The sequence below is a fragment of the Patagioenas fasciata genome, chromosome 1 (assembly GCF_037038585.1).
Source record: "Patagioenas fasciata isolate bPatFas1 chromosome 1, bPatFas1.hap1, whole genome shotgun sequence".
NCBI lineage: Eukaryota > Metazoa > Chordata > Aves > Columbiformes > Columbidae > Patagioenas > Patagioenas fasciata.
This window is the reverse complement of record NC_092520.1, coordinates 128,139,225-128,154,680: the sequence shown is the minus strand read 5'-3', so window position 1 is coordinate 128,154,680 and position 15,456 is coordinate 128,139,225. Positions and strand designations below refer to the sequence as shown.

General features: G+C 43.9%; 1 protein-coding gene across 2 annotated transcripts; it reads left to right on the top strand.

The window, feature by feature from the left end:
* Positions 1–90: 90 nt before the first annotated feature.
* LOC136104687 (cystatin-A-like) lies at positions 91–14,561 on the top strand. Of its 2 annotated transcripts, none has more exons than XM_071814407.1 (4): positions 91–1,995; positions 5,343–5,448; positions 12,713–12,814; positions 14,323–14,561. In XM_071814407.1, exons 2-4 carry the CDS (start codon positions 5,380–5,382, stop codon positions 14,449–14,451), a joined length of 300 nt encoding a protein of 99 aa, XP_071670508.1. In that variant the 5' UTR covers positions 91–1,995; positions 5,343–5,379; the 3' UTR covers positions 14,452–14,561. The 2 variants fall into 2 exon arrangements, with proteins under 2 accessions (XP_071670508.1, XP_065699910.2); XM_065843838.2 differs by lacking the exon at positions 91–1,995 and adding an exon at positions 2,002–5,053.
* The last annotated feature ends 895 nt before the right edge of the window (positions 14,562–15,456 follow it).

The window sequence follows — 15,456 nt, the reverse complement described above, 5'->3', positions numbered from 1 at the left end:
AACTGGCATCTTTCTTGAACTTCTGTGGCTTCAGCAGCCCTAGAGGGGAAGAAGCAGTCAAAACCAGCGCTCACCTGGGAGGACAGCACTCTCCCTGAACTAGTGCTTGCTAAACTACCAGTTAACATGGTCTGCTTGTGTGAATAAGCTACTAAAACCTGAAAGGAAGAAGCTGCCAGTATTGTTCTGAACTACTCAGCACCACCAGCCATGGTCCAGAGTTGCATGCAGATGCAGGTTTGACATTGTTCCCACAATGCTGATGGGCAGAATCTGTTGCACGCTGGCCTTTGATCTGTGTTACTAAGTTCTGAATTTTTTCTTTAAAATAGGGAACATTGTGTCAATTAAAACCTTTGGTTTGGGGCTGAAGATGTGTCTCATTCCGGAATGAGACAGTTAATTATCCAGTGACCCTATTTTGTCCCTCCTTCTGAACCCTTAGAATTAATTCTATAGGTGAATTGCATTTTAGCTGTTCATACCTGATCCCATTGATTCTGGCCATAGTGTTGTATCTAGAAAACTTTAAGTGCAACATCCCTGTAGTAACATAGCATTTAAAAGCAGATAAGTATAAGGAAAGCAGAACTGCTGTAATTATACCTTTATTTTTTATTAACTATTGGCTGACAGTCAAATGGCAAGGTTTGCTTGGTTGTCAGCTGGATTTATTATTTAATAAGTCTTTAAGAAACACTGAACTTGAACAGAGCCTTAAAAATACAGGCCCTATCTTGTGAACATTGGAGCTCAGTTACAGCACTGACATGACTATATACTCTTGCATCCTTAAAAGCTGTACATATATTGGGGGTAGGAAGTAGATGTGGGAATGAACCTGAAAGCTGGCAAAGTTCTATGCAACATCATCTGTTTTAAAGTTGTTTGTTCAGTAGATGCTTTACTTGATGGCCTATATTTTTAGTCAGCGGAGTCATTTAGTCTCACTTTTATTTGAGAATGAGGCAGAAATATATTTGAAGTCTTTGAGGATGTAAATACTAATGTTCAAGCTTGTTGGTTTTTCATTTTTTCCCAAAGTACTGCAACTACTTTAAGCAGAACTTCACTGCAGCTGAAGCACTGGTCTCACTCTTGAAGTATTCTCATTGTTTTTCTGCAAGTCTGAAAGCAGCAAACATGCTTGTTGTTCAACTGTTAAATTTTTATGATTGTTTATCCTCGAAGTGGAAATCAAATACTGCTCAGAGCTGTGGGCTGAGTTGCTAATAACTGAATTTTCACGGGAGATGGTCCACTGGTGAGATGTTGAGAACAGTTTTGATTTTAAAGCTGGTGCTCTAAAACTGACCTCTAATATAGGTGTCTAAAATATTTGTTTTCTCCAGGGCCTGGATCTAAAACTGTGGAGGTGAATTCTCCTTTTAAGCCAATTGTATGATAGAAACCTGCCAGTGTGTATAGAGTCAACATCCATAGTCTTGAAATAATTAATCTTGTATTGTATTTCTGTAGAAATTAGAGATTGTCATGAGAATTAATTGCTGTCCTCATCTATCTATCCAGATGTTTGCTCAGCTGTTGTGGGAAAACTTCGCTTAAGCAGATGCTGTCAAAAATGACCTGTGAAATGGATGTGATACATATGCAGATTTTTCTTTCTTTTTTTTCTTTTTTTTTTTTTTTTTGCAGTAGCCCAGCTTAGCATTTGTTACGAGAAAACTGTGTTTAAAAAACACCAAACCCCAATGTAGCACTATTTTTCATTTGAATATTAAGCCAAACAAGTAGATCTATACACACCTGTATATGAAAAGTTTCTGACACCATAAGAAGACAGTAGGTAGTTCTCAGTCCCAAACACCCCCTCTTCAGGTGTTTGCAGATTATATACGGAGGGTTGCACTAAGAGTTTGAATTACTCCTTTTTAGTTTGCTCTGAACACAGAGGGTTATCTCTTGCAGCATATGGCAAACTACATGAATCAGAGACTATTTGAATCTTGCTGTTGAACTTGCTGAAACTTGAAGGTGAGTAACTGGAATTGCATGCCGTGATCTGGAGCACAGGGAAGGAGAAAAAGGCTTTGCTGTTTTTTGAGGACTTAAGAGCCGCCTATTAAGTGGGATCTTTTGTGATGGTATGTGTCATTGGTATGAGCTGTGGGCCATACTGAATGCAGGCAGGTAAAGCCTTTGTGTATACTGATGCCCGTCTGTTCTAGGATCATGCCTCATCTGCGATTTTGAAATCAGGGTGGGTAGCAGGAGGGGAAATCTTTTTTGCAGCATTTTGAAAGTCAAGGCCATTGTTACTGTGGTGATGACAAGTAGATTTGCAATTGGTAGATGGAGGGCTGCTTTCCTTCAGCAGCTGTTAAAATGGTGCAGACCATGTGTCATTTCATCCAGTCATGATGGCATGTCTTGATGCTGTGAAACCAGAAGTCTGACCTGCTGACTTAGCTTTCACAATCATTTCTAGAGAAGTGGCTTCATGTCTGGCTTAAAAAATAACTCAAAAATACAGAACTCTGGAGTTTGTGGGGTTTTTGTGTTTGCTTTGTTTTGTTACTGTACTGGTGATTTATTGACTATACCTTCTACTTCTTAAAATGCTTATACAGGACCAGAGAGTAGTGGTCTGCAACCTGCAAAGATTTGTTTCTTCATTATTAGAATAATATGTAGTGTAAAGAATACTAGTGCAGTTCTCCCACCACTGATTCTCCAAGTTAACAGCAGTACAGTTACGTGAAGAGAAATTACCACCCGCCCAAACGGTGAGGGCAGGCTGGAATGGTGTGTAATATCTCAAATACTACAGTGGAGATGCTCACTAGCTTGTTGATGATATGCAAGAGATGGCATGGGATGGCTGTTCTTGTCAAGACAGCGTGGCAAATGCTGTTTTGTTACATGCAAAGCTTAAATGGAGAGGGATATAGATCAGGGTTGCTTGGGACAGTCTGTTGGTACTGATCATCTTTGATAGCAGGTCTGCAAAATGTCAGCATTTCCAAGTGACTTCTTGAACTATGTATGCAGAATGAGTACTCCATCCCACTCTTGGAAATATCACTGGATTTTAGGACAGCCATTAGCACTCCCATAGAAAGAAAACAGACTGATTTGCCTGTGTAAACTCTAGCATCAACTTGCTGATGATTAGTGTTGATATTCCTTCCCTTCTGCACAACTCTCTGCGTTCTAGGGGAAAAAAGTTCTTACACTTTGAAGTCAAAAAACAGCAAACTCAGAAATATGGAGTCCCATGAAGGATTTCCACACAACATTAACATCTTTAATTACACACCTAGAGTTTTCCCAAGGCTACAAATTAACCCTCCTAGACTTGCTCCTCAGGGTGTTTCTTACTGATCAGAATCCAGAGTTCTCCAGAGGGATAATGTTGTTTCTGGGATCTTACCAGCCACAGGCGTTAGAGAGATCTGCATCCTGGTGAGCGGAGAAATTTATAAAATACCCAGTTTCAGCATTAGTGCTGTGTGGTTGTTGGATGCATTCTGTAGCTTCTGACTTCAGTAAAGTGAGCTGGCTTTTCCACTCAGTTCATCTGTCCTGCCCTGTGAATAAGATGCATTGTAGCAACATGGTGGCAGATCATCAGCATTTGACTGAATCAGCAGGGTCTGGTGCAAAAGGAGCATGAGCTCATCAGCTTGAATTTCCATAACTCCATGAATTGGGCTGTGAGGAACTCTGCATCTGAAGTGGTGAACTTGGAGAAGATGGCAGACTTCCAGCTTTAACACCTCCCAGGTGTTCCCAGGAACTGTGGATGTTTTTCTTCAGAAATGTTATCTCAAGACAACGCCTTTTGTTTTTGTTTTTTTTTTTCTCAAATGCTTTTCCTCCACTCCCGTAACACTGCTGCCCAAGTTTGGGAATTTCTGCAACATTCTTACTGGTAACATACTCTTACCTTGGTCTTGCATACTGTTGAGTTTAGGGCCCTTACAGCCCCAGTTTCTCAATCTTGGGTCCTTTGTACCAGGAGCAGGCCTTGAAGTTAGATATGAAGTACTTGTTTACGGTCTGTTGCACCACTTGTCGTCTTTGAGGAGGGTCAGTAGGCTGGTTAGGACACTGATAAGTCTGTGCTACACAGTCACCATCTCTGTGTCTGTAAACAGGCTTTGTTTCTAGCTAATTCTTTGTGCTGATTCCAACAGAAATGCCTGTTGCCTGTGTGCTGCGCGTATTCTCATTTCACCCCCTCCCATATAGTCATCCCTCGGGACTAAAAGTTGTCTAATCTGTTGCTGCCTCTCTGGAACAACATTCCTCCCTTTTACTGGAGAGGAGGGACATGGCAGGAATACTGAAGGGAAGTAGGTTTTTTGGTGGTCTTGAAGTGTTAGCTCTCCCTTACCAGGTACGGCTGCTAACAGTTGCTGGTCTTTCCTCAGAAGGTTGTGTGTGTTTTGAGCTGTGAACATTCATATGTGGTCATGAATGTGACTGTGTCATGTGTTCAACTATAACTGCAGAATGAATACTTCTGACTATATATTCTGCATGTTACATATTTCAGCAGCATGTGAAATATAAGTACGTTGAAATTAGAACAGCTTTTGTCTACACACAACTACTGTAGTGCAAGTACTTTGTCTTCCAGGAAACTGACACTGGAGTTGCAATAAAAAAGTAAATGGTACTGCATATACAGCTGTTATTATGATGGCTTGAATGCAACTCTAGGTTTGATAGGAAAGAAGGAGAGATAACTTATTTGCAGTACTTAACTTGAACCTAGGATGTAATTTTTTTCCCCTTCTGGTTCTGGTGTTTACCTTGGCACCTTTCCGGTCAGATAGAGGGAAGTAAAGTCACTGAAAATAAAACGCCTCTGTTTCCCGCTTTTGAAAGATGTTGAGACAATACAACTTCAAGTTGAATGGGACCTGCACCAGGAAATCACTGCATGCTTGCTTCTGATCTTGAATATTGTTGGGAAATACTGGGTGTGATTTTGATCTACTTCCTTAACACACAGACTAGTCATCTGTACATGGGTGGAGAAGCAAGAGGTTCTAGTTTCAGCCCAAACCAACTATCTTAAGATGTGAGTGGCTGGACGCCGTTGCTGGTTTTTCTTATTAACGTGAAGACTATATACACTTAAGATTTACTATATACACAAGATTTTTTTAAAGTGCTTTTTACATTTAGTATTACTGTCAGTGCTTTACATTGGTTTTTCCTTTTTTCTTTTTCTCATTCTCTAGTTCAGTAATGGTAGGTTCCATTTGTCACAAGTCACATGATTCCATGACACATGTATATATATGTATATGTATATATACGAGATGTCTGGTGACGCTGCTCAGACTGCGCTGAACTTTCCTCTTCAGAACCACCATCACTTCGGAGAAGTTACCTGCCACTACGATGCCGATTACTGGGGGCTTAACTGAGACCGAGCCTGCTACTCCAGAAGTGCAGAAAATTGTTGACCAGGTGAGTTGCAGCCTATTTAAAGATGAAGTCTGTGTGTGCGAAGGGTTGAGCCTTGAAGCTTGTGCAAAGCCTGGGAGACCAGGTGGTGATTTTGAACCAGTGTTTAAACTGAAGAAGCTTGTGTGGAAAATGGGAATCCCCTTGATTGCCAGCCAGTATTTCTCAGCATTCTGCATAGGCAGCGTGTCAGTAAGACTGAGACAAGCCACTTCTCTGTCTCATCCTTGTCCATAGCCAGGCATAGTCCTGGCTAGCTCCAGTTAACATTTAGGTGCAGCTGGAAGGCCAACTCTACTATGCCAGCACTGAGGCTGCTTGTTTGAAATTAAAGGTGGTGTATTTGAAGGGAGAAGATTGTACCTGGTAGAATTAATTCTTCACTGAAGGACATGGATAGGACAAACCATGTGGTAGTAGGCGCTAAAATTATATATATGTACATATATATATATAGGACAAGGCTATGGGCAAATGACATCTTCTCTGTTGACATCTAGTGTTTTCTAGAGTCACAGCTGTGATGCAGGGGCTGCTGGTGAGCCAGCAGTGCAAGGTGAGCTCTAGCAAGGCAGGCAGGGTGAGTTCCAGTTGCCTAGCGGGTTGGTTGCAAGCAGAGCACTCCTGTCCTGAAGCAGCTGTGTGAACAGCACCTCTGCAGATCCTCTAGAGCCCTGCAGTGCAGTGGCTCTTCCAAGGGTATAAAGTGCATCCTGAGGAGCCGAAGGGGGACACCATGACATGGGAAAGCTGCTTTTGTGTCTCCCATCTTGTGTTCTTACCCACCCAACTAGTCCCCTTCACCCTCCCAGCTCTGAAAGATGGGCTTTTCCCCCTTTGGCAACTGCAGAAAGCTGAACTTAAACCCTCCATGAGGAAACAAAAATAGGAAGTTGTGGGGCTGAACATGTTGGCTGATACTGCTGCACATTCCTATGTGTTCAGGACTCCCAGCTCCTGCCTTTGCTGTACCATGGAGGACGGAGTTTGCAGCAGTACTGGCATGGTTTAACCCCACCAGGCAACTAAACACCACGCAGCTGCTTGCTTCCCCCTTCCCTGCAGTAGGACGGGAGGGAGAAAGAGGGGAAAAAATGTAAAACTCCTGGTTTGCAATTGAGTTGAGGTTGAGTTTGCTAGGACAGCAGAAGAAGAGAAAAAAAAAAATATACAAGATGAGCGATAGACAATGCAATTGCTGGTGATCAGTGCGTAGCCTGTCCCCAGGCAGTAGTTCCCCCAGCCAGGTTTGCCCAAACTATATGCTGAGCATGACATGATATAATGTCAAATATCCCTTTGGGCAGCTTGGGTCACCTGTCCTGGCTGTGTCCCCTCTCAGCTTCTTGTGCACCTGGCAAGGGAGCTGAAAAGTCCTTGGCTACTTAATAACAGCTAAAACATCAGTGTATTGTCAATGCTGTTCTCACACTAAATCCAAAACACAGCACCATGTAGCAGCTACTAGGAAGAAAATTAACTCTATCCCAGCCAAAACCAGGACAAGTACCAGGCCACATCTCCTGTGAGCTTGCAGGCTGAGACCAGGCAAGGATAAAACCAGGTGAAGGGGAGCTGGGCTGCGCCACCAGGAGAGATCTGTAAATGGGCTGCATAGGCTGATGCCAGAGTCCAGTATTCTCTGACCAGGTTCTTTTAGATATTCCACATGTGGAGGGTATAATGTTTAATATCAGACTTATTTGAAGATACTTGGTGTTTCATGAGGTTTCTGATTTAAGTTCCTCTTAGCGAAATAAAGCAATTGCAGAATACACTTCAATCACAATAGAGATATGATCTCCATTACTGTTCTTTAGAATATGCTCACTGTCATGACGCTGGGCGTTCTCAGTCACCGGGGAGGAGAACATGTGCTGAGGCTAGCTCAAGCCCGCTGTTGTCTTCCAAATTATTTTGTTGGTTCTTTGCCCTGCCCAACACAGAGAACAAAAAGTAATGTATTCATTCTCCCCATTCTGATCTGGCTAACTTAGGGCAGCGTTCGCATGCTTTAAATGAACTCAGGGAGTTACACCACCAGTTGATCCACTCAACTGACAGAGCTGTTTATCTAAAACAAGCACGCTCTGATCTGCATTGTGTTGAGCTAATGTCAGCTGCTTTGCAGGAGTTGTGTTCTGTCACACCCTGCATTATTTTCTGAGTTTTGTAGGCACATCATGCTTGCCCAGCCTCTCTGAACCTCCTTCCGCTATAGGGCTATATTGGTCAATCACAGCTGGGGTTGCCAGAGTTGTGCGTGCATGCACAGAGTATGTGATAACAGGTTTGTCAGAGGGGAGATAACTTACAGCAGAACAGAAAGATAAAAGGATTATCTGAAATTGTTTGTAAGGCGCTGACTGAATTACTCTGGAGCAGTGCTGCTGTTCCTCCTGTCCTGAGCAGCACTTGCAGTGATAAGAAATTCTCTCTTGGATATGGAGAGGAGACCCTAGGCCAGGACTCATAGCACCGTTGTGTCTCTGCAATTCTTGTTTCCTCATGTGTGTAGGACAGGGAGGGCAAAGTCTCCTGCTAGCTGGGGGCTGTGAAGTTTGACTAATGAGCCTGGGAAATCGCCTAATGGCCTCCTTTGCACACTGCTGGAACACTGTAGCATGCCAGATACTGACCTATGTTCTTAATGCTTGGCAGTGTCGCAAGTGATCAAAGGATCCTGCCCTATTGCAGTGTGTATCCGAGATGAAACCTCAGTGCTTAACTGTCAGTGAGTGAGCATCCACTTAAAATTGTGAATGCTTGTTTCAGGCTATGCTAATGCACAGGGCAAATACAGAATCTGAAATGTGCATGTAAAGAGTTTGTGTTTGATTCCAGAAGAGGACTGATCTTAATTTTGGTGTTCATCCTTTCTCAGTAACTTCAGGAAAATGGAAACAAATTATTCACTGCTCTTTGTTTTCTGCAAGGTGAAATTTCTGCCTTGTGCTGAGAGCAGGAGAGAGAACTCCCCCTTGTCTTTCCCTTCCACAGAGCCTTTGGTATAGTTGTCTAAGCAAAATATTCTTAGGGAGAAAAACCTTATCTGTGTTTCCTGCCAGATAACAGTGTCACCCTTTCATGATGCACTTCTGTGGGATTTTATGCTCTGCAAAGCAGAGAAGCAATTAATGTGATTTGAGTGAAGTTGTGAAGAGCGTCTGCAGACTTTGGGATGCCCAACATCTGTTCTGCTCTTTGGATTATGCCTATGCCTTGTCTGTAGTCAGTGAGCTAGAGAATGTTATTCAGTCTCCTTGTTACATAGCTGTTGCCTAAAATGGAGGAAGGTTTTGAGTTTAAGGAGCTGCTAGATAAGAGCTTAGGAATGTTACATTTTTTCATCTGAGGATTAAGGATCTGTCTGCCTGCCTGATTTTACTGAAGGCTCTGTCCATATATAACAAATGAGGGATGTAGTTGTCAGAGAACAGGAGAGATGGTAAAAAGGGAGAGAACTGGCTTGGTTTTGTTCTGAGAGAGAAATAATATATACCGAAAAATGCCGCTTAGGATCATCCTCAGACCCAGCCTGCTGGAATGGGTTGGAAATAGAACTTTCCCTGGTTTGCTGGATTTAGCAGCTCCTGAGCTAAAAGTATAGCTGTTGGTTCCCTGGGATAGGAAACCCATGGAAGCTGCTGGGAAGAAGAGCAGAGTAAGAGTTTATGGAAAGCCTGAGTAAGATGATAATTTCTGACTATCTGGACAGAGTTGATCTGGATGTTATTAGGGCACTTTCTGGGACCTGCCTGCTGGGAAGGAATGCCCTGGGAGTGGCAGCCAGCTGTAGGTGTATGTGCTGAGAAAGCAAATTAATTCTGTGTGTTTCTGTGGGACAGGTGAGTGGTGAGAAGCCCTGACACGCTGCTGGCCCCTCCCAGGGGCTGCCTGAGCAGGCTAATGAGTGACGCTGTGCTCCTCTGCTTGGCTGCTGGAATGCCTCTGCTCTGCCTCGGGCCATCGACATGGAAGCATAGAATAATTTCGGTTGGAAGGGACTTTCAAAGGTCATCTAGTCCAACCCCCCTGCAATGAGCAGGGACATCTTCAACTAGGTCAGGTTGCTCAGAGCCCTGTCCAGCCTGGCCTGAAATGTCTCCAGGGATGGGGCATCTACCACCTCTCTGGGCAACCTGTGCCACTGTTTCACCATGCCCATTATAAAAAATTTCTTCTCCATGTCCAGCATCTCCAGCAGGTCCATGTCTTTCCTGTGCTGAGGGCTCCAAAGCTGGACGCAGGACTCCAGTTGGGATCTCACCAGAGCAGCGTAGAAGGGCAGAATAACCTCCCTCAACCTGCTGGGCGTGCTGCCTTTGATGCAGCTCAAGATACATTTAGCCTTCCGAGCTGCAAGTGAACATGGCCAGCTCATGTCCAGTCTTTCAACCACCAGTATCCCCCAAGTCCTTCTCTGCAGGGCTGCTCTCAGTCCTGTCATCCTGCAGCCTGTATTGATACCAGGGGTTGCCCCAACCCAGGTGCAGGACCTTGCACTTGGCCTGGTTGAACCTCATGAGGATCACATGGGCCCACTTCTCAAGTTTGTCCAGGTCCCTTTGGATGGCATAATGTCCCTCATGCGTGTCAACTGCACCACTCAGCTTGGCGTCATCCATGAACTTGCTGAGGGTGCACTCAGTCTCGCTGCCTATGTCATTGATGATGATCTTAAGGAGTTACTGGTCCCAGTACAGACTGCTGAGAGACACCACTTTTCACCATTGTCCGTCCAGACACTGGGCCTTTGACCACCACTCTCTGGATGCAATCATCTTGCCAGTTCCTCATCTACTGAACAGTCCACCCATCAAATCCATACCTGTCCAACACAGAGGGAAGGATGTTGTGAGGCACCACATCAAAAGCCTTACAAAAGTCCAAATAGATGACATCCATAGCCCACCCTTTGTTCACTGATGTAGTTACTTCATCGTAGCAGACCACTAGGTTGGTCAGGTGGGACTTGCCCTTGGTGAAGCCATGCTGGCTTTGTTCCCCAGTCCCCTTCTTGCAGTTCATCTGCTCGGGAAGTGTGGAAGAGAGCTTGCCAATGAAGAATGAGGCAAAGAAGTTGTTGAGTACCTCAGTCTTCTCCTTGTTCGTTGTTATCAGTTTGCCAGTGTTGCTCATGGGGGGACACAGTTTCTTTGACCTTCCTTTTCTGGTTGATGTGCAGAAGCCCTTCTTGTTATTCTTTGTCTCTTGCCAAGTTCAGCTCCAGCTGTGCCTTGGCCTTCCTGACCCCGTCTCTGCACAAGCAGGCAGTGTCCCTATACTCTTCCTGGGATACCTGTCCCTGCTTCCACCACCTGTGCATTTCCTTCTTGCCCTTTAGTTTGACCAGCAGGTCTCAATTCAGCCACCTCTTGCCTTCCTTACTTAATTGCTTACACCTGGGGATCAAGAGATCTCTTGTTTTCTATGGAAAGTGTCCTTAAAGATCTGTCAGCTCTGTTCTGCTCCCTTGTCCCTGAGAGCAGTTTCCCAGGGGGTCTTGCTGACCAGCTCCTCAAAGAGCTGGAAGTTGGCTTTCCTAAAATTCAGCATCCTGACTTCAGTCTTTGCCCATTCCACATCTCTCAGGACTGTGATCTCCATGTGCACATGATCGCTGCAGCCCAGGCTGCCTCCAATCTCGACATCACCAATTAGCTCACTTGCGTTAGTGACCATCAGGTCTGATATCCCATCTCCCCTGGTAGGGCTGTCTGTTACCTGTCTTAGGAAGTTATCCTCAGTGCACTCCAGGAGTCTCTTGCATTGCCTACAGCTCTCTGTTTGACTTTTGCAGCAGATGTTGGGTGGTTGAAATCCCCCAGCAAGACAAGAGCCTGTGAGTGCAATGACTCCTGTAGCTGGAGTAAGCAGGCTTTGTCAGTAGGATCCCCTTGATTGGGTGGCCTGTAGTAGACATCACTACAAATTTTTCTTTGTTGCCTCGATGGCATGGGCATCACATGCAGAGGAGAGGCAGTTAACCCAGCCTGCAAAAGATTGTTTGTGCTATCTAGATGACAGAAATAAGTTTCTGGGTTACATTCACTGCCCTTCTGTAGGGAATTCCTGTCATTAGATGCCAACGTCTAGAGTAAACCAGTATTACACTATTATTACATTATTATGATGCCTCAGACACCTGGCCAGACTTCTACTGCGGCTCACAGCTGTCTCTCTCACTACCTCCCTGCCCTTTCTGTCTGGTAATTATACCAATACTTCATCTCTGAGAGGACACGATACCACTGCGATTGCTGCTGAACTTAAAACTTGCTCTACACTTTGTGTGTTTCAGGAAAAACTGTTACACTTTTTTTTATTATGATTTTAAATATGTGTGCGAATAGTCTGTAGATGTCTGAACTGCGCATATTTTTAAGATCCACAGGGCTTAAACTGGATACTGTGCATAAACACATCTACCTGAGCTGTGAGTGTGAATGCTGCCAGTACAGAGCGTTGCTTGTTCTGGAACTACATCACCTGCAGCTGCTACATAGTGAAAGACTGATTTGTTTATGCAGGTCTGGAGTTGATTTCTGGCTCACAATTTAAAGGCCATACTTCTAGTTTTGGAGATGGAAGTACGTAGTTTAGTCCTGGACCACTGTAACTATTACAGCCATTTGTATGTTACATGGTTCTAGATGCTGAAGGGCGTATTTAGTTTAAATTACAGCTTTAGCTGTAGGCCTTTCACCAGCACTAGAATAACTTATAGGAACTAGTCAATCAGGTAGTTGTCTCGATGCTCTCAAATAACTCTGCTTATTTCAAGTCCTTAAAGAAAAACAGATGGAGTGCAGCTCTGAGGCTGTAAACCATAATGGGGCTGCATCCTCCTAGGCCACCTGGTGTGGGTGCAGGTGTTCCAGGTGAGGGGGGCTGACTTGCACCTCTGTGTGACAGTGTGGTTGACATGTTGTGGAGCATGGCTTGGTACTTTGCTCCTTTGACAAAAAATTAAAAGGGCAGCAGGTAGCAGTTTCCCTATACCGAGCAGGAGACAGTTTAGCAGTACGGCTTTTGGGATGGGGGGAAATCAGCTAGGAAGTCTAATTCTAACAGGATTTTAAAGAATGCTGGAGGTGGTGCTAAGAAAGAGGGCTGGGGGTCTTGGTGTAAATGGGATTATTTTGGGGCTCCGGGGTTTACTTCATTAAGGGTGTGTGTTTGAAAGGATGAAAATTACAGTGGTAGCTGTGAAAGTAAAGCCTAAATACAAACCTGCCAACCATTTTTCCCTTTCTTTTTACAGGTGAAGCTACAATTTGAAAGCAGAGTAAATGGGACATTTAAAATCTTTAAAGCCATAGAATATAGGACTCAGGTGGTTGCTGGGACAAACTACTTTATTAAGGTTTGTATATATTATAGGAAGAAGTGCTTTGTAGTAGAAAACTTTCTGATGTGCCTAATAGAGTTACAGACTATCTTCAGATGCTTATAAAATTCCTCTGTTTGGCACTACTGTAGAACAGGAACATAGAAACTTAAGAAACTTTCACATCTGAAGCAGCACAGTGCATGATAACTTTCTTAGGATCATCGCAGTGAAAGACTGTAGATTGCCTTATCAGCTCAAATTATTTAAACTAGTCATAACTCTACTCTCTTGTTTCCTTTAAAGACAAAGTAGCTTTCCTATTACCTCTGTGTCCTCCAGTTGTGTTTATTAGGATTAATTGGGAGGGAGCCTGAGGATCTGATGGAGAGTTAAAGTGAATTTTTTAAGTTAATGCAAGCATCTCATACTCTGCTGACTAGTTTTGCATGCAAGCATGCATGTTGATGTATTGGTTCTGTGTCATGTGCTGCAGTGGAGCAGCCTGCCTGCTAATTTTTCTGTATTTCCAAAACTCCTTTTCTGTTGTGGAGGAAAAACAGGTACTGCTTAATCTGGAGCCCTTTGATAGTGCTGCTCATCCTCTATTAGAAAATCTTACCCGTGGATTTGAGCAGCTTTCTGTGAAGTAACGTGTAATTGCTTGGCCTATTTTGCAAGTAAAGGCTGGAAAGCATTGCTTAGTGGCAGGCTGGCTTTCTGGCAGCAGAGCAAACACTGGATGTGATTGTGTATCTGAACCCCACATGTGCACAGACATACACCTGGTAGGATATGCTCCCTTGACAAGGGTCGGTTTGGGGTTCAGTAGTTCTGCAGAGAGACATTATGAGTATTTGCTCCAAGTTTCTCATACTTAGTTGATCCCAGGAAGGACAGACACTGCTAAAATAACAGTTATTTCTGCTCAGTTGGGCACCAGGGGATTGTACTGACCAGTTATGTATTCTATATCTAATCCAAATCTTACTTACATGAACGACATTTATCCTTCCTTGGCTCCTCTTGAGATGCGCTTTCACTTTGTGGACAAGGTACTGAGTGATGAAGAGTAACAATTTACATGAAGGCTGCAGTGAAACCAGAAGTCACGTCTAATTGCATTTCTTCACTTAGTGCCATCCTATTGCTGACCCAGGCAATGTAAAATACTTGTTTGCTGTCCATGCTAAGCCTCATGAGCAAACTACTCAAAACTGAAGACTGACATGTTAGTGAACTTGGAAGAAATCCATTTTATAGCACTGAAAACTGATGATTGGTTTCTTTTTCCCCAATCTTGCAAGTGACAAGAAGCATTTATTCATTTTAGCAGTAGCTGGAATGTCTGAAGGTTTTTATTACAGTTCTCTGCACGTGTATAGAGTTTCTGGCACCAGTTAGTTACTATCCAGATGGGTTAAGAGCTGTTGAAGTAAAAAGGGAGATAAACCTAAAACTAAGCTCCTGAGCAAAGATATTCTTCTTGTTGTTTGAACCTGCTTCACTCATGATCCTCACTTTCCCACTGTTTTGGTTTCTAGGTCCAAAATTCTGATGATGACTATACCCACTTAAGGGTGTTTGTGGGCCTTTCTTCTGGGAATGATTGTCCCACCCTTGTCAGTTTTCAGACTGGGAAAACCAGAGATGATCCTCTGACCTACTTCTGAGAGATGATGAGGAATGGTGCCTCGAGGAATGGTGCCTCACTCCTGCAAGATGCATGTGGATTCTGCCTGTGTCAGTAAATGCATGAAAATAAAATAAGTTTTGAAAGCTATTTGTTCATCTACTGCATGTCATGTCTAGGTCTGCTGCCTGGCTAAAGCTCAGGTGGGCTCTGAAATACTGTTCAAGGCTGTTTCTGCCACCTGAGGTACTAGAGCTGTAAGACAGAGCACACGCATTTTAGCTCCTCTTTCCAAAATGCTGACAGGCATAAGAAGTGCTGTAATGAACCAGACTTAGGGTCTTCAATTTTTCCCTGTTTGAGGGGAGGGAGTTTATGTGGGGACTCCCTGGGCTGCTATGAGAAAAAGCATGTAAGACCCCCCTTTAATATTCAGGAGACAGAACATGCTCCTTCTAAGCAATACTGGTTACACACACACACAGAGCACACCTGCAACAAAAAGCCCAGTAATACACAGGTAAGGTCACCATGCTCTCTCAAAGCTGCTTTTCATTTCTTTAGTCTACACCACTGGTCACTGGCTGGACCTTGTGCTGCTGAACTTTTTGAGCACAGCAGTTCAGCAAGTTTGCAGTCCACTTATCTGACACATACTTCAGCAGCTGATCTATGAGGATATTAGGGAGAACAGCATCAAAAGCCTTACCACACTAAACAACATCCATCCTCTCTCATTTGCCAAGATGTTTATCTAATCATAGCAGGCTATTGTGTTGATGAAGCATGACTTCCCCTTTGTAAATCCATGCTGACTACTTAGAATTGCCTTTTTGTCATTAATATGTGTGGAAATGACTTCCAGAACCATTTGCTCCATCACCTTCCCAGGGACTGAGGTGAGGCTGATGAGCCTGTAGTGCTCCAGGTTCTCCTTCTTGCCTTTCTTCAACGTAGAACTGACATTTTCTTGCTTCCAGTCCTGGGGAGCCTCCCCCCAGTGCCCATGACCTTTCAAAGGTTGTTGAGTGTGGCCTTGCAATGA

Coding starts and splice junctions, on each gene's coding strand:
- LOC136104687 (XM_071814407.1), top strand. CDS start 5,380: ATGCCGATTACTGGGGGCTTAACTGAGACCGAGCCTGCTACTCCAGAA. Junction 5,449..12,712: donor TGCAGAAAATTGTTGACCAG/GTGAGTTGCAGC, acceptor TTCTTTTTACAG/GTGAAGCTACAATTTGAAAG. Junction 12,815..14,322: donor GGACAAACTACTTTATTAAG/GTTTGTATATAT, acceptor TTTGGTTTCTAG/GTCCAAAATTCTGATGATGA.